The 26,466-nt window shown below is 49.8% G+C and overlaps 1 protein-coding gene across 8 annotated transcripts in view; it reads right to left on the bottom strand.

Annotated features, from left to right (window-relative positions):
* EBF1 (EBF transcription factor 1) overlaps nucleotides 1–23,100 on the bottom strand; it is a 275,871-nt gene extending 252,771 nt beyond the window's left edge. For all 8 annotated transcript variants that reach the window (XM_067304612.1, XM_067304615.1, XM_067304618.1 and 5 more), the window contains exons 1-6: nucleotides 22,204–23,100; nucleotides 20,709–20,865; nucleotides 20,320–20,383; nucleotides 20,014–20,069; nucleotides 10,847–10,920; nucleotides 4,009–4,077 (exon numbers count right to left, since the gene is read on the bottom strand). In XM_067304612.1, the coding sequence (XP_067160713.1) occupies nucleotides 4,009–4,077; nucleotides 10,847–10,920; nucleotides 20,014–20,069; nucleotides 20,320–20,383; nucleotides 20,709–20,865; nucleotides 22,204–22,337 (554 nt within the window). In that variant the 5' untranslated portion in view covers nucleotides 22,338–23,100. The remainder of the gene's footprint in view (nucleotides 1–4,008; nucleotides 4,078–10,846; nucleotides 10,921–20,013; nucleotides 20,070–20,319; nucleotides 20,384–20,708; nucleotides 20,866–22,203) is intronic.
* Between the last annotated feature and the right edge of the window lie 3,366 nt (nucleotides 23,101–26,466).

Below are 26,466 nucleotides of genomic sequence, written 5' to 3'. Positions count from 1 at the left end.
TAACTTACACCGCAACTGAAGCTTATCCAGCCAAAGGATAGGTGGTCGTGAGCTTTCTTAAGCAGGTCTCATCGGCATCGGTAAACCTTAGCAAAGCCCGTTTCAGGGCACTGTCGTCACCCTACTAGTGCAGCCTGGAAAGGGGCAAAATTTGGGGTGCACCAGCAGTTACCACCCCGAGCCTGTTTTCAGGGCCTCTGGCACGCAGCGTCACACCCTGGCGCTATATAGGACAGATCGGTCAACAGAACGTGATCCTTCACGCTGAGAGTTTTTCTGCCCCTATATTTGGGATTGCAATGATTATTTCTATTTTATCAGTCAACAGGACTACTGTTTACTGGATCCAGCCATAAAAGGTAAAGAAATCCCTAGCAGGCACCGATAATGCCATTAAATACTGGTCTCTACAGCGGTAAATTGGGTTTAAAAGTTTGGAAAAGAATGCCAAGAGAGAGGAGCCTCTTTCCTGAACCTAGGAATAATATAAAGCTCCACTTTCTCCCCTATGTGACTTTTGTCATTATCATCTTTTCTGATTCTTACAAAGCAAACCTAATTAGGAAGCTCTCTCATTAGTCTTCCAGAAAAATTAGCACAGCTTATGCTAATTACTCCTGTAAAATTTAATAAACTCGTTGAAATGGGAATAGTCTAATGAGGTTTTATTTATTGAACTAAGATAACTGTAAGGAAAAAGGTTAGGACACCAGGATATCCAGAGTGGTAATAAAACTACAATTTATTCAATTTCTTCACAGGAATTTTATTGCAAACCTTTTAAATTCAAATATGAGTTACAATTTGAATGTTAAATCAATCTAGAATTTAATTTAATAATAGCAAGTGCTCTGTGTTTCCTTTAAGTATGATTACAATACAGCCCTACTACTGTACTTGTAGGAGGAGTTGTGCATTTGTATGTGACAATAATACCCCTTGAAAACGAGTTCCTGTTCATCAGAGCTTCATCTGAACGCATGTAACCGGATTAGCGATAAAATACACAGGCTATGCTAAGAAGATGATTCAGACACACACACAGGTTTCCAAGAAAGTTCCTAGAAATGACTGTTCTATAAGCATAGTAGATTTATTTTGTTTTCCAGAGAAAATTCAGATCACTATATGAGTATAAAATTCTTTATGTCCCTCTCACCACTATGTCTTCTGATACTATAACAGAGCAAATAAGTATAACGTACTTTTATAAAGTCATATCTTGTTTCAAACGTACCTATAGATTTTTTTCTAAATCCCACATTTTGATTAAGTAAAATATACAGTTTATTTTTCACATATATATCCAGGGTTTGAAAAAGGACACAACAAAAGTAACTTTGAAGTTGCGAAACAGCATCTTCACCAAGTCATCTAAACAACCACAAAGACTGAGCTCTCTCTATCCCAAGTATCTCTAGCCTCATCAAAGAGAATTAATCAATCCAAAATAGTATTCCAGCATGTAAGAAGAGGAAAGCATTTCCATGTAAGTCCATATGTCAAAAATCCCACAGATAGATTCTATGGTAAATCAGATTCTTTGGATTCGTAGGATTCAATGTAAGAGTTTGATTAAATCCATAGGCAAGACTTTATCATCCGACTGTAAGGCATGAGGGAGTGCTTTAGCCCAAATGGTAAATGAATTCTGTAAGCTCACATGCAAATAAAAATAGCTAAATATGGTTTTGCATATCAATTGACATAATAGTTTAAAATTGTGTGCATGCAGAAGTGACAATAGCGTGCAACTAAACATATGTTCTGGCTTTGTGCAGGCATTTTAATGTTCGAACAATTTTAAAGGACTCGTTTTAAGGTAAAAAGGCTCCATATAGATCGCTTTATCCTTTCCAAACCAAAAGGGGAAAAAAAAAGGAATAGGATAAATGTCACAAGAAACATCACTAAAGCCACTAACTGTATAAAGCACATACTTATTTGGCCTAAATTGTTTGAACTAGCCCTGGCCAAGAAAAGGTTTTAAGTACCCTACTGGGACAGATGCGAAGCGGCAACAATAGAAGCCACACTAATGCAATCCAGGTAACACAATCCTGTTTCAAAAACACAGGGAGGGCTAATTACAGTACTGCTGAGTCAAATTTCTTATACCATTGCAACCCACAGGAACAGGTCAAAATCAGATGTTATTCAAACCACAGTCATATCAACCTTCTGTATCAAAGTCACAATTTAAAACCAAGTGAAGAACTTAAAAGCTTAACCCATTCACAAGCAAAATGTGATTTAGTACGGGCGGTGAGGTAAGAGGCTTATATTATAATCTCCAAATTATGTTTAGCTAGTATTTTTAATATAACCTTCAGAATTGTTACGTTTTGCATCAATTTACGTAAATACTGATAATTTGATCACTGCTAGGAAGCTAAATCTGTTTTTCGATGTAACTGTTTTGCTCGTTTTGTAGAAAGCATGTAACAGACAGCATCTCTGGCTTTCATAATTTAAAATGATTTGCAACTCACAGTTTTGCATACTAGATGGTTAAACAAAATATTTCCGTAAACCTGCCATTAGCATCTTAACATCTCACTTTCCAGTACAATGAAAAATTCATGTGAATTTTGTAGCTTTCATGTCGCTCAAAATGCCACTCCAACACCGTGTTTACAGTGTTCAACTCTGCAGCACGCTTATAAAACACATCTCTATACAGATTTCACTATGGTTTTTTTCCCACTTTCCTTTGTACTACCTAATGCTCGCAAAAGATGAAAATATGCCTAGTTAAAATAGATAGATATATCTTCTGAGATTTAAACATTCGCAGGATTACTTATTATAGCTAATCAAAACATCTGCTATAAGCTTCCAGTCCATGCACTTTCTTAACAAATTCAAACAAGAACTATAAATCTGGAGGGCCGCAGAAGCACAACGCCAGGCAAGGCTCTGCGATACTCACTCCCCTGTAATTCGGTTTGGATGGGGCACTGAGCACACCAACCCCCCCGCGCCTTTTTCATAAAAACGGACACCCTGGCACGGAAGGTACTTTGAGCTTAATATAGCAAACATTAACTCAGACAATAACACAAGGAGCAGCACTCCGCTCTATGCTCGAGCTTCTATATGTATAGGTAGTTTCCCTTCAGGGTCGCTGTATTCGCAGATTAGTGCAATGGTATTGCTTTCCCTAGCTGATGACAGATAGTTTCAGTACTCCGTGGCCATTTAACTCCTAGAGAGTAATGCTACATAATAACCTGGTTATCATACATGGCTTCGTACAATGAATTTCAACAATTAAAATGTAAAAATGACTATTTGGCTACCTTTCTGCATAATTGCAAGCACGGAAACTACGCGTTGCTCGGAACAGCTAAAATAGATGCATTGTACTGCAATGATTTACTTGGTGATGTCAGATTAGTAATATGGATCTGTTTAAAACACAATAATTAAGGCAGGCAAAAATGAATTAATCAACTGACAATACAGTCAAAATAGTATTCCAACCAAAGAAAATAACGGGAGAAAAAAACCCTTAGTTTGCAGATCTATTTTTTTAACTGTTTTTATGCATAAATAAAAACCTTAAAATGTAGATGGATTGCATCCAACAGAACTACTGTAGCTAAAAGTGATAATGATTCAAACATTTTTCAAATAAAAGTTAAATATTTATAAGCACCCAACCACATTTCATAAATCACAAACTATTATTATTTTATTCCTGAAGCTTCCCTGGCACAGCATGTGAATTGAGCCACAGAAAGTCAGAAAGAAAAATATCCTCCTGCTGCACATGAATCAGTTAGGAGAACTGGAGCCTTCCAAAGAGCAGGTCGCTCCGTTATATCCCATATGGCCCTTCCATGGCAATCACGCTTGCAAAGCACAACTAATTTGGTATCAAAAACAAAATTTCATCCGCAGATACTCCTAATTCTTCCCCATTAGCAACACAGGGCAGGTGTTTCGTTATAATGAGGAGGAAAAAAATATAGATATATTGAAGGAAACAATAGCAGTCCTTACCTGTCAATTATCACTGGATCTGATGGAGTCTCATTTCTGTTGCCACAGCTTTTCTTGTCACAACAGCGGCTACAGAGCAAAAGTGAAAGGATTTAGTGCGACCATTACACTGTAAAATCATCATTACGAACATGGTAGGTTCAAATTGCCAGCTAGAGTTACCGGTCTGTCCCTGCCTGGAAATCAGTCAAATGTAGTGGGTCACATATGGGTTAATTACTATGTTTAACTTCTCGCACAGCTGGTTAGCAACGGCAAATACAAAAAGAAAGGGGCTTTGCTCCTTTCACAAATAATAACTCAAGGATCATCCGAAATAGGGCGAGCTGCCTGCTTGCGGCCTCCCGTCCCGCGGACGCGCAAAGCCGGGCGCCCTGCTCTTCGCCGAGCGCAGCTCTTGCGTTTGCCTTGGCGCCCGCAGCGCCCGGCCGCGCAACATCCCCGCTTTCCGCATCCAGCCGGATGCTCAGCCGCGGGGAAACCTGCCCCCCAAAACCCGAAAGCGCAACTACGCTCCCGCTAAGACTAAACAGCGCTGTTAACGGGGGAGCTGAAACGCAGACGCCGCCGGCAGCGGCTTTTTATGCTCGAGCATGTCTGCTGCGCCGAGTTTTCCGAGAGCGTTAATGATTGCTAATGCTATGGGAAGCGCGGCTCCGGCGGCTGGTGCCCCGCACTAGGTCAGATACAAAGCAGGCATGTGAAATATAAGCTCCGTCTACCAAAGCTCTGCTCCATCGCTGACCTCGAGGCCCGGATTCTTTTGAACTGAGGCGGCTCGTTGTTCCCACCGCCAAGTTAAACTGCTGCTTGTGACGACGCCTCGTCAGGGGCGACTGTCCGTCAAGAGCCCGACTCACGCAGATGTTGCACATCAGCTTGGGAGCCACGCGCGCGTTTCTGCGCTGGGTGCAAACCACCCCGGTCGGAGCCGCAGGCGAACCGCGCCGGGGCTGGCCCGCCGAAGCCCTGCTGAAGCCCCCGAGACCGAGTCAGGAAGCCTCAGGGGAGCAAAGCCTCCGGCTTTCACCCACTCGCTAGCCCCAGCGTCAAAACCCATCCAGCAGGGAAAGCTCCTATTCCACAACTTAACAGAAAATCTCCCACCGAAGGGAAGGCTCCAAGCAAAAAATGAAAAACCCGAGAAGCTCCAGATCTTCCCAAGCCCTCCTGGGTCCCCGGGGACCTTCTGGGCACCTCCTGCAGATCAAGGGCCTGGGGGACCCTGCACATGGGGACATCCCGGGTAGCACCAGCGAGGGGGACCCCCGTTCGCTCGCTGGGCCCGAGCGCACCTCTCCATTGCAACACTCTTTCTGGCAAACCTCAGCCACGTGCAACCAAGTCTTTGGTAACCGCCAAGCTCGCTCTGAAAGGCGTCGCGAGAAACCCGACATCACTCTCGTTTCAGCAGCCAGCTTGGGGCGAGTGGCAGAAACGACCACTGCCGGGCTCCCTCTCGGAAGAACTATTTTCTTTTCCCCAGAAGGTGGAAGGACATGAGCGCAGGAAGAAGTCCTCAGAAGCGCCACACTACATAAACAGCCCTGTTTGGAGGCTGACAAAGGTTCTCTTGTGTTGCTGAACAATAGAGTGAATAATATACAGTTACCCACCAAGATTACCAATAAAGCAACTAACCACACTAAAGATAACAAAAAAAGGGGCCTTTTACAAAAACAGCCTGTTTAAACATGGGTTCCAAAAAAAAAAATTTTTTTTGTTTTCAAAGAGAGGAAAATACATAATTCTTTTCACCGCAAAAAGCTTCAAGGCAACTACTCAGGGTTTGAAACTTTTCACAGTTAACACATGTGCGGTATCTTCATTTCGGTGGAAGTTACATTGTTCGGGATTGCCAAAAAAAACTGCTTAATTTTACAGCACAATACCACAATTGATTCACCAAAAAATGTAAGAGCCTTGGCACCCAGAAAGTATTAAAATTTAGGAAGGAATAAAACACGCTGTAGGTAAATAGTCGCGCGGGCGTTTGGGGGGCTCTTTTTTGCCTATAAAAGGACTCGTGGTTGGAGCGCAGCTAGAACGCGTGGGGTGAGAAAATTTACCCACAAACAAGGCAATAAAAACTGCTAATCATTTCTAAATGATTAAAACCTAATGAGAAACAGAGTTGGCACGAGTTAAGACAATGCCGTTCTTGTGACTGCAGCGAATCCGGGCTGCTCCCCGGCGTTCCCACAGCCGACCCGAGGGACGCGGCCGCGGGCGAGCAAAGCTTCCCAGGCTTCGCGCCCGCCGCCGTCCCGGGCCGGCACCTTCCCGGCACGCTGCACCGGCGGCGGCGCGAGGACGGGGACGCTTCGCTCCCACCTCCGGTGGGACGGAGTCACTGGCGCGACCCGGCGAAGGGGGAAAACGCTGCGTTGTGCATCGAGGAGCCCCCTGATTTGAATAGGGCTTCCCAAGAACACGTCCCGCTAGGTCTGAGTAATAGCAGGAGAGCTGATTTCTCTACGTCCTTTGAGGGTGACGGGGAGGGAAGCGCGGTGGCATTTCCCTTCGTCTGGCTGCCCCGTGACATAACGGGAGGCCCCAAATGTTCCCTCTCGTTCTAGACTTTTTTTTTTTATTTGATCTTTTTTAAAACCTTTGCTTGCCCTTTTATTTTTTTTCCAGCGGTCGAATTTTAGGCCTTGCCTCCCCCTAGCTCTTCCGCGCAGAGCTGCCGAACGAAGACCCCACGGAAACCCTGACTTTGAGACCCAGTTGCGTGACCCGGGGAGCGTTTTTATTTGGCTTGATGCGAAAGCTTTGGGCTTTAATGCCTCCTTCACCCTGGAAGAAAGCTCCTAAACATGCAGCGCCCCTCTCCTTTCCCCAAAGGAATTTAAGAATTCCGAGGAGCTTTTCCAAGTCATTTGGAAATCCTCCGGCTGCCAGGAAGCGAGAGGGACGGGAGCTGCAGCCGCTGCCCCTCTGTCCCGTTACCCGCTCCCGGGGCTGCTGCCAGCCCCTTCCTGCCCTTCAGAGGCATTCCCAAGGCCAGGAGTCACCGCTGCCTTCATCCTCCTCATCCCAACCCCTCAGGGAAGCTCCGGCCCTCCCGCTGGCTTGCCCCATATCCGGCTTCTCCTCCCTGGCCCTTCCCGGCGTCGGAGCCGGAGCATGGCTCCCGGCCGCGGGAGCGCAGGCTGGCGGGAGCCGGCCTCCTCGCCCCGTGCCCACCCTCGCGCCGTTCGCGGCAGAAGTCCTGCCCTGCGCGTCGCGGCGCTCGGTTCTTCTGCGGCGACGAGGAACAATGAGGAATTACGGCGTTTGGGGGGCGGGGGGGCAGCGCGGTGGCACGTGGCCAGCGCGAACGCGGCTTTCCGATCGCTTCGCTGCCAGGCTCTAACAAGTCGTTAGCGAGGCCACGCGGGAGATTTTGCAGAAGCTCCCAGCGAGGCCAAAGCGGGGCGACGTCCGTCCGTCCGTCCGTCCCGCGGACGCCAGCACCGTCCCGGCCCCCAGCAGCCTCCCCTGCCCAAAGCTCGGAGGTGCTAGAGCCTCTCGGCAAAAACAGCGGCGAGATTTTATTTCGCGCAGACAAAACCCATATTTTACTCCAACCTCATTCTCAGAAATCACTGAACCATTTTAGCTGAAAGTTTCCAAAGAAAGTCAGCCTGAGGCTGACACCCTGCAAAGGACATTGCAGCCAGAACAGCTCAAGTTTGGCAAAGCTGAAAGCCACTGAAGGTTTCATACTGGAAATTGTTGAGGCATTATTAACCATAGATGTCCCTCCCCACGCTGCCTACAATGCTAATAAATTCCACCGAGGCTGCGAATTCTTCCCGGCTATTAACGTTTTTGCCAACCGTGTGGATTTTAGATTTGACAAAAATGCAACGAAATCCTTCGGCATAAGCAGCCACCTGAAGCAAACCTCGGCCCCGCTCTCCTGCCACGATCAGGACTCTCCTACACATTTGAATTCTTTGTCTCATCCATGCCACGGTTGCAGTATACTGCAAATACACAGATTTGTCACATAAATGCAAAGTTTTATTGTGCAGTTAGCCTTGATAGAAAGCACTGCTGAAAGTTGTTTAGAAATTAAATATCTAAAACAAGCTATTTTAAAATACAGAGTCCTCACTATTTCATGTCTGAAATGAAGAAATTTCATCTTAGGGAGAGCAAGCTGTCTTTCACACCATATGGCTAATGGTAGTGCATAGCAATTAGCCGGGCTGATTAATGGGGAACAGACTCTAATTTTATGCTTATAATTGAGGCTGCATTTGCACCCCTGGTGCAAATTCAGCACATCCCAACTTCCACTTACAACAGGCAAGAAATCAAGAGAAACAGAATGGTGTGGAGAGAGACTTTTTTTTTTTCTTCCAGACCCCTAAAGAGCATCAGATTTGCAATTTAAAAGAGTGTTAGCAGCACAATAGATGACAGATTTGTGCAATAGGGTCAAGCGGCCTGGTAAACAAACAGCACCCTCTTACAAATGTATGGGCAGAAAGGGAAATGGGTAATTTCTAATATGAGCTGTAAGAAATTTGAATACATCTCCACCACCCCACCAGACACACATTTGCCTACCATGGTCAGATATTTTTTTTTTTTTTGCTACCCCTCTAACTTACATTTATGAAGCATGAAGCAGCAACTAGCAGTAAACAAATACAAGAAGAATAAAGCTCTTGATTCAAAGAATTTTAAGAACAAAGAAAGTGTAAACTGCTTTAATAAAGGGAAAGACTGCTCTGGAATGACACAGCACATCTTTCAACATTCCCAGAATGGAAATAATTTTATCTCAGTCAAAGTATATTGACAAGGCTGTAAATCTTTGATGCAGATGTTTGGTCTTCCGGTTAAAACTCAGCCCTATATATAAGTTGCAATTTATTTATTACTCTTTATGTTCCTCAAGTATTTGTAAGAAAATTAATGCATCAAAGTATATAATTCTTACTCTTGTGCAGGCGGCTGAGCAGCAGTCCTTTAGTACTAGCCGGGAGGAAGACGAAGCTCTTCCACACGCGTTTCTGAGCGAGGGCTGCTGCTGCTCCAGCCGGCGCTAAAGGGGCTCCCGTCGGCGCTCTCAGCCCCGCGGCCAGGTCCTGGCTATAGCACCGTTACTGTCTGCTTTGCAGGATTGCCGGGGCCCCAAAAAGGCTCAAATCCTGACTAAGGCTGGGTGCTGGCACAGAGCTGCAGGTAGATAAATCCCTACCTCAAAATCTTGCAGTTGAAGACTCAACAAGGCGCACCTGCCAGTCCTGACAGCGAGCAGATTCAGACCCTGCTGCTGCAGGCGCTTGAGCACGTGCTTAATTTTACTCAGGTGAGCAGCCTTCGCCCGTGCCACTGGTCTGCTTGGACAGGAAGAGCAAAGCCTGCACTTCAGCCTTATCAGGTCGGGGGCCTCCTTTAACGCTTCCGGGAATTGTTCCTAGCTGGCTATCGGGTGTGAAAGCGGTGCTAATGGGGCCAACGAATTTTCGGGCAATTACGGGTTGTCAGCATGACTTGGGCTTCCACGTGGAAAGGGCGAAGAGGCCGGGAGCCCATAGCGAAGCCGCGCTCAGCTCCGAACCGCAGCGGGAGCTCGGGCCCCTCTTGGAGGTACCTGCCTGCTCTAGCAGTGCTTGTGCCGTAACAGGTTATATCTTGGGTTTCCCGGAAAAACGCGAGCAGGGTTTATCAGCGGGGAGCTGCCATGGGGGGCAGAACAAGCAGATCCCCAGGAAAGGGGGGGAAATAAATAAATAAATCGACCAACAGAGAATATTCCATGCAAATATTTTGCCTAAGACCCTCCGCTGCCAGGAAACCCTCATCCAAGTTTATTCACTTGGAAGTGGGGACTAAATTTTACCCTCAAGTTACTCCTTTCTTTTAGTAAATATGTTCTGTGAAAGTTACAACGCATGCAATGGTATTTTTACAGTCTTAAAACAGCTTGATGGTAACAATGAGCTTATGCAAGAACGGCCTGCCTTCCACCAGGGAATTATTTCCTGCCATCGAATAACACGTAACAAACGAATTTTTCAGACATGGAAAACCACCCAACTTTAACGGGACGGCAAGGTCAAGCTCGCATAGGTGCTGGAGGGCTCTGAGAAGATGCTGACTTCTCTGCAATAAGAGGGAAGTAGAAGAGGCTCCGCGTATTTCTACCGGCTAGAAAAGAGAAGGAAGCGGCTGCCTGTTGCAGAAGTGCCGCGCTAGGGAGAGAAGATATTTGACTGCAGCGCATTTCAGTGACCAGCACCGGGGCACGTTCAGGGGAAAAGAGCACCGCGCGCGGCCGCATCGGGCAGGGGGAAGTCTGAAGAAAATCAGCCAACAGACGTCTTTTGCATGGAGGGGCAGCGCCCGCTGCGCGCAGGCCAGGTGGGGGACGTGCGCGAGCAGCTCGGGGGAAGTCAAACCGCGAGGAAGGGGCGTCTCAGCGGCGACGGGAGAAAAGGGCTCCCGACTTCGAGTCTGAACGCACGTCCAGCAAAACCAAAAATGGCCATTTTGTCATTTTATTGGGGAAGTTATCGCGGGGGGTGGGAGCAGACATTCATTGCTAGAAAGACTATAATTGACTTTATTAATTTCGGTGAGGAGACCTCTTCTGGGCTGCAGTGTCTAAATGCAAACCAGTAGTGTTCCATTAAGAATCACTCTTTATAAATTATTGAAAACTGGCGTGACGAGACCTTGCTGCTAATTACACGCACAGAACTGTGTTATTTTGGGCTTGTTTAATGCAAGAAAGATAAATTTAAGTCCTAAAATAGCTGCAGGTTAAACCTAGATTTTGAGACACAAATTCATCTTCTCATCACTAATTAACTGGAAGCAGGGTATTTCTTACCTGCACATTATTTCATGCGTGAGCAGAACTCGGCACATTTCTGGGTTCTTGTCTTGGCCTTCATATACTATCGCCTAGAAACAAAACACATTTTTAGCCATGCATCAAGTTGAGTTTGGAAAAAAAAATAAAAATGCGTCACAGTAACAGAGTGCTCAGCCAGAGTTGCAAGCTAAGTCTCAGGTGGAAGAAACTGTGCCTTCGCAGAACCCGTTTCAGGATTTGCAGCTGGAAAACAACAGGAGCTGAGCACAGCTAAACTCCCTCCTCTCCCCTGCACATCTCTCAAGCAGTGTGTAGGATGGGCTTTTTTAGTAGTCAAGACAACCACAATTTTCTTTTCAATTCAGAATAAAATATAAACCTAATAGCATTAAAAGAAAAAAAAAAAAAACAACAACAGCAAGGCTTGGCACACTTTGGGTCCTATTCATTAAAAAGAAAAAAAAGAAAGAAAGAAAAAAAAGGAGAGAAAGAGCGAGCTCATGTATTTTTAATTCCAGAAGCTGTACACTGCACAGCCCAGGTATTTTGCTGGCAGCTCCTGAAAGAGCTCAGGCCTGATCCTCCTCTTGAACCCAGCGATCCACCGGCTTCCGGAGAACGACCCTGCAGTTATAGCGACACGAATAAGCAAGCAGCAGGCCCTACGAGCGCAAAGGACACCAAAACAAACAGAGCAGAGAGCAGCTCGAGCCATCTGACTCGAGCACAGCACCGGGAAACCCTTCAAGCAAAAGCTGCGGAAGGACATCGCCGTGCTCACGTTTCGAGCAGCGGCCGCGGCCGCGGCCCCGCCAGCGGCACGGTCGCGGTGCAGAGCAGGGCGACCGGCACGGCGTGCGCGCCGGCTTAGCGGAGGTCCCCTCCGAGCGATGCTTCCCAACCACCCCAGCTGCCGCCCCACGGAGCAACGGCTCGGCCCTGCCCTTCCCCCCGAAAAAACATTGCCGGGAGGGCGATACCTGCCCTAGCGCCATCCCTTGCTGGAGGCATCTCCGGCTGCAGCCCCCCAGCGACAAAGCAAAAGCGAGAAGAAGTCGCCTTTGCGACAGCACCTTCCGACAGCGTTTGGGTTGCTAAATCTTTTAGGGTCCCATCGCAGAGCTGGGATCCGGCGGGGAGCGGCGGTCGGGGCGCCGGCCCTGGAGGGACGACCCCTGCACCGGAGCCTCAGCTCTGCCCCTCGCCTGCGCTGGGACCGGTTTGACCTCTAACGTATAGACTAAAAAAAAAGTGGGGGAGGGAAACAACCTCTGCAGATAAAATGACATCTGATATGGAGCTACTAATAAAAATAGCCGGTATTGAAACTAAAAAACAACAGTGTCTTATGCGGATGAAATATATTTTATGGAATGAGACGATTTTGAAATGGAAGCGTGGAAAACACCAATGAGAAAAAGCAAGGTATCTCAGTACAGGACGAAGGGGGATCACGTGGACTGCTTCCCCGTTCCTCACCAACACAATCCCCCCGAGGTGAGACGTGCTGCACCCACAGACGGGGCACGAATCCTGGCACGCACGGCGCTGAAGAAGCAGGAGCTGATTTTTAACTCCCTTTTAATAGTAATATGCAATATTAATATCGAGCATTATAAAATGATTTAGTAACTCCATAAATAATATTAGGAACGGTTCTGTGTCATTTATGCCAGTTTTAATTGTTTCATTTCGGTTTTACTACGTGCTTTCTCCCAAAAGGGGAGAGCCAGCATGGCTTTTTTGCTGGTGGGATAAGAAGGAGGGTGCCAGAGGCCTTTGGCCACGCGGCACAGACAGCAGGTCCCAGCCAGACACCCCCGGACCAGTGGAGACCGCGCACCCCGGCTCAGCTCCTGCAAGAGGCCTTGGAAGATTGCAGTAGGTTCATCCACGTCTTACGTTGACCTGGGAGTTGGGACAGACTCACAGATGCCATAGGAAGGATTAAATAATCCAACTTCTTTTTTTTTTTTAATCATTTCCCACATTTCCCATCAACTGATTGTGATAAAGACCGTCTGAGAAAACCAGGCAAAGAAGATCCCCATTGCCACTGCATGCATTAATGGGGAAGGTGGGGAGATGCTCCTTCAACCCAAATCAGGGAAATGAGTGACCAGCTGACAAGCAACAGGGTCAGCAGGGCCATCGCGACCCCAAAACACAACCCAAAGCAGGGTCTGGCTGGCGGTGGGACGGGCCTGGTGAGAGGGAAAGCGCTCGCTGGACTTAAGCAATGGATAATAATGAATAATCGGCTTCTGAGAGCACAGAGATGGGAGCAGACCTCGGATCTGCTCCCGAGGCCTGTAGCGGAGACAACCACTCCCTACCTCCGTTCCCCAGCCTACAGTCATCCACAGCACAAGAGGACACGGTGGGAACAGTGCCCAAGGGAGGACTGCTGGACTTGGCCTCATCTTCTCAGGCTTTCAAATCTTAAAATAAATGCACCCAGCATGGGTTACCTTGTTGCCAGTGAAAGGAAGCACTAGGAAGGACAAATCAGAACACAAAATTTACTTTTTTTTTTTTTTTCCTCCCCCTCTCTTCCTCTCCTCTTCCTGCTGCTATGCTTACTTAACCTCCGGGTACCCGCTTAAATAACTCAACTAAATAGCAATAATGAACGGGCAGAGTCGACACCGTGGTACATAATCACCTTGTCTGTTATGTTTAACATCAGTGATCCCTCCTTCGCGGGCATGACACGCTTCGGCCTCCGTCTGCGCTACCGCTTCGCTTTTCACTTTGTGTGCGTTTGCCTACGCCTACGGCACCCGCGCGCCTTGTCCCTTCTCAAAATTAGGTGGGGATTCTTCCATACGTCTTCCTTCTCCGGGAATTTCCAGGAAATTCGAGGAAGCCTGAGCAATCGCTGAGGTCATTTCTGAGCAGCTCGTCCCAAGCTCCCGTTCCGGTTTCCCAATTTCCTCGTGCAAACAGGTGTGTAAAGCCGACTGCTCGCTCCCATGAATGACGGTAGGAGAGCGTTACAGATACTCTACCCTCCCTCAAACTGCTCTGCTCTAAAGCATTAATTCTACAATTAGTTTCAAAAAGGAAACAGGAACTGCTAAAGTTTCAGATCTTTAGAGCTGCCGCGAAGTATTTTTTTACAGGAAGGGTCTACAGCGTTCCTGCAGTGAAAATTCTTAACTTCAGATGTAAAAAGATACTGTCTTAAGAGAACTACCTTAATTTTTTTTTTAATTGTTATTTTTTTAAAGTGCAGGTTTTGAAACGGGGTCGCTGGGGCAGGATTCCACGTTGCGCTGACACAGCCGCAATTTTGTCAAATAGGGATCACATTAATGAGCGATAAAGTGAAAGTTACTGTGTGTAAACTTAGACCACAGCAGAGCTAAAAATAAGCCTGCAAATACACATCAGAGTTGCACAACAGAACACCAGCAAAGGAAATACAAAATTATAGACTTTGTTTTTTTCCTTTTGTTTACTTCTTGTAGTTTTAACTCGATGCACTTCCTCAGCTTTTCACAACAGTTTTTCTTCTCCTGAACAACTTCCACGTTTCCCCCCCCAAAAAACACCTTCCATTTTACAAACCGCTACACACGTAGGGAGCCTTTCGACAAGAAGTCCCCCCGCGTAAGGCTCGCTCGCGCACAAACGGATTTCCAAAGCAGGCCCCTAAAAATTTGCGCCAACCTATAAGACTTCCTAGCTCCCGGTTACATAAAGCAGCATAAAAAGTAAAATCAAATGCAATTCACTAGTTGCCAGCAAATAAAAATGACTAAACCGAGCACATCGCAGTCATTGCTAGACTACAAGTGCGTCCAGAACAACTCGCCTAAACTTTTCAGTGGCGGAGTTCATAAAAAGAAAGGGGGGGGGGGAATAATATAAAAATCAAGACTACAGTTCTCATTTAAACCAGTGGGAGTTTTGCCTGAGTAAAGACAGCAGGATAAAGCAGTAAAACAGTCGACGAATAAGTTGGAAAAAATATAGAGCCACGTTTTGCCCTTAGCTGTTCCAGAATAAATCCAGATTTATGCTGGTGCAACCGAGGGCATAACCGGCTCGTAGCGTCGATGTGCCAGTCAAGCAGTGCTGCTTTCTGAACTCGATGAGAGACAGTCTTGAAGGAATGAGATCATGGTCATTAAACTATTCAGTTATGTCATGGCCTTGATTTTAAAAGAGTAAGAGAGCACGAGAGAGCGAGAGAAATCACCAGCACGCGTCTAAAACCGCTCGCCTTCAAATTCCTCATCTGCTTCACAAAACAAACTATCTCCCTTACTGAAATAAAGAAGAAAAAAAAACCCATTAACATGGCGGTCTTTTCAAAAAAACAGAACTAAAGCGATTTGTAATGACGTATGCAGACATACACACAGAGAGAAAATAAAATCCTGGCCCTGCCGAATTCAATAGGAGTTTGGCAATTGACTTCAGATGGGCCAGAATTTCACCCAGAGCGCCTTAGCCTTGTATCCGCTATGGATCTGCACAAAAAAGACTGCAAATTCAGCGCATTACGGTTATTTGGCTTCGAACACTTAACCCTGCATTCCCCAAGCTTTCATGCCTTACCCAGGCAAAATTTCTACTCATCCCAGTCGGGTTTATCCCGGACAAGTGCAGAGCACCGGCTCCCGCGGAGAGGGGGGGCTCCTTCAACACACAATTCAGTAGCACCTAATTATTTTATCCAGCCTCCCTCCGTCTTTGATACACCGCCTGCTTATCAACGTATTCACACGAATTAAATAAATTTATCTCTCCTAATATGTTCATTTTTAATGGTTTTCAAACATTCACATGGAAACAGCTCTAGCGTAAATATCCCAGAACAAATGGCTGTATATTATACAGGAGGGAGCAGTTGGGCTGCCAGACTGGGAATGCACCAGGCCATCTGGCTCAGGCAGTCTCTCCAAAATCCTCAGCTTTGTTTTCACCCTCAGACTCCAAACAACACATTTTCCACTGTGATGAGTTTACATTTTCCCAAACACAGGTCCTGATCATGCATGCAAATTCCAAACTTCTCCGTTCCTCTCCGTACAAGAAAATTAAAATCACCTGCGCTTCTAACATATCACCAAAGGAACAAGGAAGCTGCTAAAATCTGGCGCAACGTAAACTTTCCCCGTCACAGGGGTTAGGTTTTGTTTTATGTTTGTGTGAAATTTCTCTGATTCTGCGAAGGCTCCTCTGAACTTATTGATAACATTTTTTTCCCATGCGTGTAGCTGCCAGGGAAGGGCCAGGCCATGCACAGAGCAGAGCTGATCGAGTATCTGTATACATCACAGCATATGATAGGGAAAAAAAAAATCAACAGAACAATCATTTGCATCCAGAGTTTAAAATTACGGAAAAAAAGCAAAACATAAACACAGAGTCTGAGTCTGAAGGAAGCATTTTTGACTCATGAGGGCTCTCAGCACTAGACAATAGCTATCTCGCAAAACTTATGATTTTTAAGATGCCTGAGCCATATTACCATCCGTTAAATCTTATGGACGAGAATGGCAGAAGGAAAAACGGGTGGGGAACAAGTATTTCAGATTTATTTCCTCCATCCGTCCTAATAGTGAAATATCTCAACTTTATGAAAATATAACTGAAGAAATAGAAGGCATCTTTTTTCTGTAAATACATTAAAATCCCTGGGCTTGCCTAAAAGCTCCAGTTTAATTGGAGCAGGCATATTTCACATTTTGCAGGCAATTTCAAAACGCCTCATTGTTCGAGCCAGACCTACTGCAGTAGAAGCTGCTGGTTTACAGAAAGCGACAGCTATAAAGTTTGGGATCCTACGGGGTTTCGAACGCGTCAGGAATGCGATCCTGACATAAAACGAGGTGCCAAGATAGCATAAAAGAAAATTTAATTAAGGCACTATTGACGTTCAATATTGTTACCCTCAGTGAAAAGAATTTCCCCACCAAACTAACGATTTGCGCGTTGTATTTGCAATTTAGAAACAACTGGCACACATTTTAGAAACATAGCGAGACCCCTCGAAGGCGCGTAATCACCGTGTCACACCAACACTTCTCTGGGGCCACCACAGGCCGAGCACGTTATCCTGCCTACGACTCCGAACGATGCAGCCTGGGACCAATCCCGCGGTCGTTCCCGCTCCAGATTCCCGCAACCCCGGCCACCACGGAGCACGCCAGCTCGCCTCGCGGGGAAGCGCCTGCACAGCCCATATCTACGCACGCGACCTGCCCTGGGACAGGCAGCCGGCGACAAAAATTCTCGGTCGCTTCAGCGACAGCCGCTGTCCCGCCCCGCTTCCCGCACGGCATCGCAGCTCGGAAATAACACGCACACGCGCACGCCAGGACAGGCACCTTCCCCTCTTACACCTACGACGGGGCTCTTGGCACGAGTTGCTTAGCTGAGCGCAGCCACACAAGCCATCACGGCATGTCCCGACCCATGCGGATCAATAGCTCTACGGCACCAGAAACGTCCGCTGTTTATTATATATACAGCACGGAGCACCGCGAACCCCTGGCTGTGCATCTGCTGATACCATGCAAGCTACCAAAGCAATGTTTGTGTTAAATCTGAGAGCAGCAATCGCACACACAGGAATCCAGGTCTGACTTGCAGAGCGCTTTTTATTTTGGCTCACCTAACTTAATAATCCGTATTTGTATAAACTTTGGAATTTGTGTTTGTGAAATCGAGAGAGTACAGTTAAATCTGATTTGTCCATACTAAAAAAGAAAAAATTATTTAATATAAGGAAAGAGCAGAAGGTACTTTCCCATATGTTCTGGGGAACCTAACTCAGTCAAGCTTTGCTTCTGTGGGATTTTTAATTTGCCACCAAAAACCTCAGAGTAGCTGTAATTTTAGTCTGGGAATTCACTATTCTTGAGTGTGTGAATGTGCATGTACGAGTATTGAGAAGCTACTTGCCAGCTGAAACGTGTATGCTTCTGCAACAGTTTCATTTAAAAGTAATCATTTCATTATCCAATTTGTTCCGAGCGTCATGCATTAAAATACTACACCTTCAAGTAGACTGACAATATATATTTAACTTTCATTAAAAATTAAAGAATTTTCAGACAGTCTTTGCAATATTTAATTACAGTCTGATTATTTGAAAGTTACTCAAGAATCTTCTATATAATTCACAGCAGTAAAACATAAATGATATATTCAACATTTTGGTGAGCTTCTGTTATATGCTGAACTTTGCTTCCTAATAAGCATTTAGTAACCGAAGTGATCACATCTCTGAAATAACTGCACTTAAAAAAAGAAGGAATTAAAAAAAAAGAAGCAACAAGGAGATTTTACCCCCAGCTCCTGAAAAAAATTCGGAACGGCACATGCCACAGTTTTGACATGACAATACCCTACTTTTCATAAGCAATTATAATCACGCCTAAAGAAATTATATTAGTGAAACTAATACGTAAGCAAACACGTCTGTGTCTGAAGTATCCTTTTGCTCCCTGTTTCCTAATCTAAATTCAGAGAGTTTTTGTTCTTAAATCCTTGCCTTCTCAGCTCCGTTGCACTTTCCCCAAAATCTGTAAATTTGCACTAACTTTGTTTTTATAAGACTTCCTGAAATCGGACAGAATTTTTTTTTCATTGTAAATGCACTTTAAAGCTACATCGTAGGTTTTACAAATAAACTGTATCTCGGGGGGGGGGGGGTCCCCCTTTTCTCTCCAAAGACCCTCTGATGACTCGATAATAATGAGAGACCAAGAGGTCAAGCAGTGCCTTAGGATGAACTCTTCATATGCAAGATGCCTTTGTTAAGAAAATTATTTTGAATCCATTGCTCCACATGAGTTCAGAGATCTGTTTTCAGCAGGATTATGAACAGAGGCTTTTGCATTTCCGTAATGATAGGAAAGCTATTTAAAGATAATATTTATTGATAGCCTTTCTTGGATGGTCCAAAAGGACTAAAAAGAGTTCACGTATCAGAAAGATTTTGTTACTTTTAATACAAACTAACCAATTTGTGCCTGAAAAACAAGGAATGATAGCAAATGCTTTCCAAGGTTTGCTATGGAACAGGGATTGTTGCTGCTGTTCTAATTCCTATAGGGTATGGGCTCTGTTTAGAAGCTTATAGTTTAACAGAGTTCAGATGCATAGTGGATTGCCTAGTAAAATTCATCCAAGTTCCCTTTTTTTTTTTTTTTCTTTTCTGTTGAAAGGCAGCCTTCAATAGCAGGAAAAGATGTTTTGGGACCATCAAAGAGAGTTTTCTAAAACAAACTCAGCCCTTAGAGCTCTATGTTTTGCTGCAGAAAAGAAATTCAAATACAAGCCAAGAGTTTTCCTACAGACAGCAGGGTTTAAACATACAGGGACAGACTTTTCCTATCTGTGCAAAAAAAAAGCTTAATATTTTTCTTTTTTGTTAATAAAATAAATTTTAAGAAATAATTTTTTAATGAAGAAAACAGATTTGGAGGGGAAAAAACACATGTAAAAGATAAAAGGGCTTAAAAATATCCCTAGCTATAAAAAGGAAACGTATTACAAGAGAAAAAGATTCTGACAGGGACAGAAGAGAAAGCTGGAGTGGCAAGTTAAAAAAAAAAAGAGAGAAAGAATCGATTTGTCCAAACAGTCCCTTTGTAAAAATGCTGTTTTTATATAGAAAAGTATGTGGGTTTATAGGCAGTCACACACTTTATTACTCCGTTTGGGAAGCTAAAGAGCAAGCTTGAAATTAGGGCTAATGCATTTACAAGGTTTGCTGTCCTACAGCTCTCCTCGAGCACGAGTAAAGCGCCCGCTCGCCGTCGGCGCAGCGGTTCGGGGGGCTTTTCCTCCATGCAAATTTGCCACCACTTAATCGCTCCTCCTCTAAAACAACCCGCCGGAGTCAGTGCAAATGAGGAAAGGACAAGCAGAAGCGGCAGCGGCCGGGGCTCACCGGGGTTTGCTGGGGAGGGGGGCTTAATTCGCATGACTCGAGCGGCAAATCGGCCCCGGCCCCCGCCGGCGTCTGCCGGGGCCGCGGCACGCGCGGAGCCGCCCCGACGCCGCGGAGCGGGGAGCGCGGAGCGCCCCGCCGCCGGCCGGCCGCCCCCTCCCCGCCCCGGGGGGGCCGCTTCGCTGCCCGCTCGCCGCCGCCTCCCGGAGCCGCCCCGACGGCAGCGCGCCCGGCCGCCCCCGGCGCCCCCCTCCGCGGCACCTACCTGCTTGGTCATGGAGTCGATGAGGCGGACGTAAAAATCCTGCTCCGTCCTGATCCCTGAAACAAGGCAGAGGCGTGAGGAGCGGCGCCCGGGGCCGGCGGCGGCGCGGCTCGCCCGAGGGGTCGGACCCGCCGCGCTCCCGCGGGGGCCGCCGGCCCCACAGCGCCGGGCCCGGCTGCGCCCAGGGGCTGCAGAGTCGGGCAGCGGCTTCCCGTCCTCCGCCGGCGTTTGCAGCCGGGCTCGCCGGGGAGGCGGCCGGCGGCGGCGGGGGGTGGCGGGGCCGACGCGGGGGCTCCCAGCCCTTACCGTTGCTGTAGAGCAGCTGCAGGCGGTAGTGGATCCCGTTGTTGGTCTTTTCGCTGTTGGCTTCCTGCATTCAAAGGAGACACGGGGGAAGGGAGGGAAAGAAAAAAGAAAATCCCGTGAAGCCTCTCCATCACCGGGACAGCGGGTGCCCCCGCGGCTGGACGGGGCAGCTCTCAGCCCCCTGCTCTGTCCCGGGAAGAGCCCGCGGGGAGCAGCGGAGCCCCCCTCCCGGCTGCCCTCCGGGCCGGGGGCGAGCGAGGCGCCCGGGCGGCGGCGGGGGCTCCCGGGACGAGCTGATGCCGCGGCCCCGGGGAGCGGGGCGGGAGGCGCTCGGGGCCGGGCAGAGGCGGGCAGGCGGCCGGGGCCCTGCGGGGAGCCGGGCTACTCACCTTCTCCTTCTCCACGAAGCCCACGAAGGCGGTGCGCTCGATCTCCACGGGCTGCCCCTGCCGGTCGTACAGAGCCAGGACGAAGTGGAAAAAGTTGGACTTCCTCAGGTTGGAAGGAGGCTGTTTCTCGAAGTGAGCCCGGGCCAGACCCACTCCGCTGGGACCAGAAAGACGCGGGTTAGCGGCAGCCCCGACGACGCGGCCTCACGCCCTGCAGCCCGGCCCGGGGGCCATGCCTTCCTCCACGGGCAGCGCGGCCGGGCCCGGCGGGACCCCGCTGGGCTCCCCGGAGCCGAGCAGCCCCCCGAGCTGCCCCCCGAGCTGCCCCGGGGCTCGGGCGAGGGGAGAAGCGTGCTCAAACGCGGTCACGTCGAGGCACCGCGGAGCCGGCGGCGCTGCCCAAACCCGACCCCATCCCGCCCGGTGCCTGTCGCCCCGGGCAGCGGCCCCCCAAGCCCCGGGCTGGGCCGGCCGGGAGGCGGCCCGGCACCGCCAGCGCCCCGGGCGCCCGCAGCTGCCCCGCACGTCGGGGAGCGGCGGGCGGCCGCGCCCCGCGGAGCGGCGCCGTCCTGCCACTTCGCTGCCTCGGCTCGAAGCTGTCACCGCATCGCCCCTGTGCTTTATCTTTCAGTTTCAGTCCTCCGAGGCTTTCCTCCCCTCACCGGGGTCGTGGTAAACAGCGCGAAGGCAGCCGAGGAGCCAACGCGAAATATTTCAGGGTTGTCCCTGCAGAACTTTCCCTTCCTTAGAGGGCTCCGGAGGGAGGGGTGCGGGATGAGGTGGGATACACCAGAAGATGTCAACATGAAACTTGTTAGCTGATGCCTGCTCCCGGGCTCAGGCTGCAAAGTCGGCATCAGTTTTCCGTGGGGAGAGGAAAGGGAGAAGGAGGGAAAGCGAGGCCGGGTGCAGCTTCGCGAAATCCTCCTCCCATTTTAAAGATTTTTTTTTTAATCTAAGAGAAGTGGCGGTGGTCTTACAGAGAGGGCTCGATTTAAATTTCTCCTCGGGAAAGCTTTGCAAAACTCCCTGCTTATCGGAGAAGAAGGAGGGAGGCTGATGATTCTGACGAGGATAAGAAGGAGAAGCAGAGAAATAAATTTTGGATACCTCTGTGCAAAACTCGCTGCTTATCGGAGGAGGAAAGTGTCATTCGGGAATCATAAGCCTAAATCAGCAGTGAACAGAGTTTTGAAAACTCCTTCCTCCATGTAAATACAAGAGGCTACCGAGATTTAAAAAAAAAAAAAAATCACCTATTCCTACCTAGCAAAACTCACTACTTCCTTTATTTTATTTTTTTAAATAAAAAAGTCCTTCCTACGGGACAACTGGGATAAATATTTAACTGCAGACGTCTACGCGCAACTCGCTGCTGTTAGCAGCGCTCCAGAGCCGGCGTTTTGTTGGTGCCGGGGGAAAGGCGCTGCCCGGGGGAGCAGCGCTGGCGGCGGCGTGCGCGGCGCGGCGCGGAGCGGGCGCGGAGCCTGCCTACCTCTGAGCGGCCGTGCTGGCGTCCAGGACGCCGGCTCCCTGCATCCACGTCCGCACCGCGTTCATCCCCGCGCCGAGGGGCTCTTCCTTCATGCTGCTCCCACTCCGCTGGATGCTTTCCTGAATCCCAAACATGAATCAGAAACAACAGCGCAAATCTTCCTTCTTTACTCAAAAAAAAAAAAAAAAAAAAAAAGTGATAAAATCGCCAGGCGGACTGTTATATGTTTTTTTTCTCTTTCTTTCTTTCTCTCTCTGCAGCTGATCTCTGGAATCAAAGCAAGTCAGAGAGAGCAAACAGAGGCACGCACATTTAAAAGAAAAAAGAAAAGAAAAGAAAAGAAAAAATCCAGAGGCAATCAGAGCCCGGTTTTGTTGCCGCTGGCTGCTGCGTGTGCAGTTTGTTTGGGTGCGCGGAGGGGCTGGCGGGGGGCTGCTGGGGGCTGCTGTAGTGCTCACAAGCCGGAGGAGTACTTGAAGTCCCTTTTGTATGAAGACACCCCTTGGATGGCAGCAGGCAAAAAAAAAAAAAAAAAATCTCTGATGGCAGTTTAAGAAACAATAGGATGAACGGGAGCTGCGGCAGGCTCTGCTACATCAAGTGTCATTTTCCAGTGACAAGAGAGGCAAGTTTCCCCCCCTCCTCTCTCTTTTCTTTCTTTCTTTCTTTTCTCTCTCTTTCTTTTCTTCTCTCCCAGCCGAAGCGCTCTCTCCTCCCTCCGTCAGCGGCGCAGGAAGCGAGCAGCCGGAGCCGGGCACACGCCGGGCAGGGAGGGCGGACGGGCGGCCGCAGACCCTGGGGCTCCCTCTGCCCGCGCCCCCTCCCTCCCTCTCGCCAGCGCCGGGGCGGACTCGCCGTCTCTCCCTATGGGAGCCACTTTGACTGTCCCCGCCGCCAAACACGAGCACGGCAGCCCCGGCGCCGGGGGGCGGGGCCTCCGCCGCCACGCCCCCTCATTTGCATCGCGTCACCGCTTCCCCCCGCCGCGCCGCGGCCAATGGGCGGCCGCGAGCCGGCGCCGCGGGGGCGCGGGAACGCCCCCCTCATTAGCATAGCCCGGCCCGGCTCGGCCCGGCCCGGCCCGGCCCGGGGGAAAGTTGCCCCGGGGGGGCGGGGGGCGGTTATTAATACAAACACGATCGCGGCTTTGTTCATCAATGAGCCGACAGCTCTATTAGCCGCGAGCCGCGCCGAGAGCCGGCCCGGGCAGCGCCGAGAGCCCCGGCCGCAATTAGCCAGGTATCCCTGCCCGGCTAATTGGGGGGGGGCGGGGGGGGGCACAGCCGCCCTCCCCGAGCGGCGCCCCGCGGTTCCGCTCGCTGCCCCGACCCCCGGCGCGCCTGCGGCTGGCCCTCGTTAACAGGGCGCCGCGCTAATCACTTCGTTATACCCCCGCAGCCGGCGGGGATAAGCCCTAATTGAGAGGGGGGCAGAGGCCTCCCCCGGCCTCGGGGGGCCGCTGCCCGGCGGCCGCCCCGACGTGCTGCCGGGCGCCGCCGCAGCCCGGGCACAGCCGGAGCCCCGCGGCTGCCCGAGCCCGGCACTGCGCTGCGGTGCGGGACAAGTTGGTGCTGCTTCCAGGCGCCTCGGTTTTTGCGCCGTTACACGGCAAACGCCGCTGGACGCGCGTGGGGGGCCGCGCTGCGCGCAGCGGGCCGCGCACCTCCCCGCGCCGCGTCCCGCCAACTTTGGTGCCTGCAAATCCCTGCTTAAAAGCCAGTGGTGTCCCCCCCCCGCCCCCTTCCCAGACACGGCGCGGTGTTTTGCGGGAAAAGTGCACAATTTCCGAACAGGATAGTTCACGGAGAAACTCCGTTTTTTTTTCTACTGGGGAAGGAAAAAATAAAAAAAGCCGCCGCACCCTCTGCCCTGGCCGGGGCAGCGCTGGGCCGGGGGGCTCGGGGCGGGGGCCCGCAAGGTGCCCGCACCTCCCCGCGGGTCCCGACCTGCTGGCGCGGCTGCAGAGTCACGTCGGTGCCCGCGGGGGCAAACCTCCCTTGCCCCCTTCTCGCTTCGTCGCCGAGCCGCAGCTCTGCGCGCCCCTTCGCCCCGGGCTCTGTCTGCCGGCGGGGGCCTCGGGGTGTCGCCGCGGAAGGGACCTCCTGGGCCCCTGCGCAGGTTCCGCCTGCTCAAATCCGTGCTTCCGCGACGAGACCCGGCGCATCCCCGACGGCCCGGACGCCCCGTCGGGGAGGCGCTCGCCGGCTCCCGGGCTATCCCCGGAGCGCGCCGCTGCCGCCGCCCCCGCCGGGCTGCGGCAGGCGCTGCCGGGCCGCGGGGAGGGCGGCTGCGCCCCGGCCGCCGCCAGCCGGGGCCGCGCACAGCCCCACGGAGGGACGCGGAGCGCCGCAGCGAGCGCGCAGCCGCCCCGGTGCCGGCCCCCGGGAAGAGCCCCAGGGCCAGCACCTATAGGCACCGCTGTGCAGCTCTACAGGCGATCCGAGGCACTCCGGCAACTCCGCAGGACTCTTGCAGCCACCTGTGCCGCGCTTTGCGTGCAGCACCCGTGTGAATACGCACGACCTGTGCACATCTAAGCCGCGGCCAGATAGCTCCGGCTTAAAAGCCGGCACACGGCCAGATGCCAGCGCCTTACCGGCAGTGAGAAACTGTGCCAGATCCTCGGGTTTAGATGGGTCCACGCACATAACATTCACATCCAAACTAAATGCTGTGTTCTCACATATGAACTGTGTTACAGAAAGAGAAATGTTGCGCGTTCCCTGCAGATGATATTTGAATCTCCACGTAATCATACTGTGTCCTACCTTAGGGATACGTGGAAGAACACAGACATACAGCCATACATGAATATCTACGCCATATGTATTGTATAGGAGTAGTTTTGCCCCTGCAGTGCTCTGGCTTATTGGTCTTCTTCAGGCTGCTGCTGTATCAGTTGTATCATATCCAGCCTAAATGCCTCCATGGTGAGATACATTTTGCAATTAAAAGCTATTTGCACCTGCACTGATTGCTCCTTTCCCAGGGCAGGGATCTGCCGGGGGGAGGAATAATGCATTTGAATCAATATACCAAGCATTTGGCAGATTTTGCCCTTCAAATTTGTCCAAGAAATCAGGGGACTGTTTCCATGCTTTTTCTTTGGATGCTTGGATGCTGAACAGCCTCACACCAGCAGTCTGAGGGCACCTCCACCGGACAGGGACAGTCAGCCACTACAATAATAAAAATGACAAGTTCTCTGCTACTTTCTTCCTCTTGTAGACATGCATGCACACACACACCCTGCTCCTCTGTGCCTCACACACAGGCAACTTTCTGGAGGTTCCCACTGGGTGACAGCAGGACTGAGGGAGATGTCACACCTGGGGCTTACAGATAGCTGCAAAGCCACAAACTAATTGCTGCAAGGACGAAAGAGTTAAATACTGGCTACCCCCCACCCCCACCCCAGAGGGAATGTGGAAGAAAAACAGAGCTGAAATGAGGAGGGGGTGAGAAAGTCAGAACTTTGCAAAAAGGAGCTGGTGGCAGGCGATCCGACTTCTGCGCTCCATCCACCCCGCAGAGGCCAAATATAACCTACTGTGACTTAAAAAAAAAAAAAAAAAAATTCCCAGTTGCATTTAGCACTCGCTTTCTCCACATCATCCAGGTCTGGTCTCTGTTCTAAACCCACCTCGCTCCGTTGACTGCAGCAAAGTTGCTCCTGAACATGTATCTGTATCATGCCAGTTATGAGACCAGAGCGTATTCATGTGGAAAGCTGTATTTGTCCTTTCCTTAGCATGGCAAAATTAGCTGGAGGACACTCTGCAGCATGCCACGGGGGAGTTTTCATTTGCCTGGCTGGAATTCTGCACTTAACCGTTCTCTTGCTGCAGAAAAACTCGGGCACGTTTCACGGAGGCTTTCCTGCAATCACAAGTTAGATGCTCTCAATATACAATGCAGAATAAAACACACACAGACTTGGAGACTGCAATTTTCTCCCAAGGGGGGTAAGTAAACACTTCACTCCCAAAGCAAGCGAGAGCCGCACATTTGAGCTGCGGGTTTTACCCCAGCGACACAAACCAATAGCTGCTACTTCGCAGAGCCACGAAGAGCAGCTTATGTATCGGATTGGGAGGGGTAGGGAATGTGGTCGCAATCTCCCTGGTCTTAGCAGATAGCAGGGATGGGTCGATGCTGGAATCCAAATGCTACTGGAAGGAAAAGACGGAGAAAAGACCTGGCCCTGACTTGCTGCAGGGAGGCCTAGTCCTGAAAACGGGCCCCCAGGGAATGGCTGGTTGT

This window comes from Apteryx mantelli, chromosome 14, assembly GCF_036417845.1.
Source record: "Apteryx mantelli isolate bAptMan1 chromosome 14, bAptMan1.hap1, whole genome shotgun sequence".
Classification (NCBI taxonomy): domain Eukaryota; kingdom Metazoa; phylum Chordata; class Aves; order Apterygiformes; family Apterygidae; genus Apteryx; species Apteryx mantelli.
Note: the sequence above shows the minus strand (reverse complement) of the source record. Positions and strands in the feature narration are given on the sequence as shown.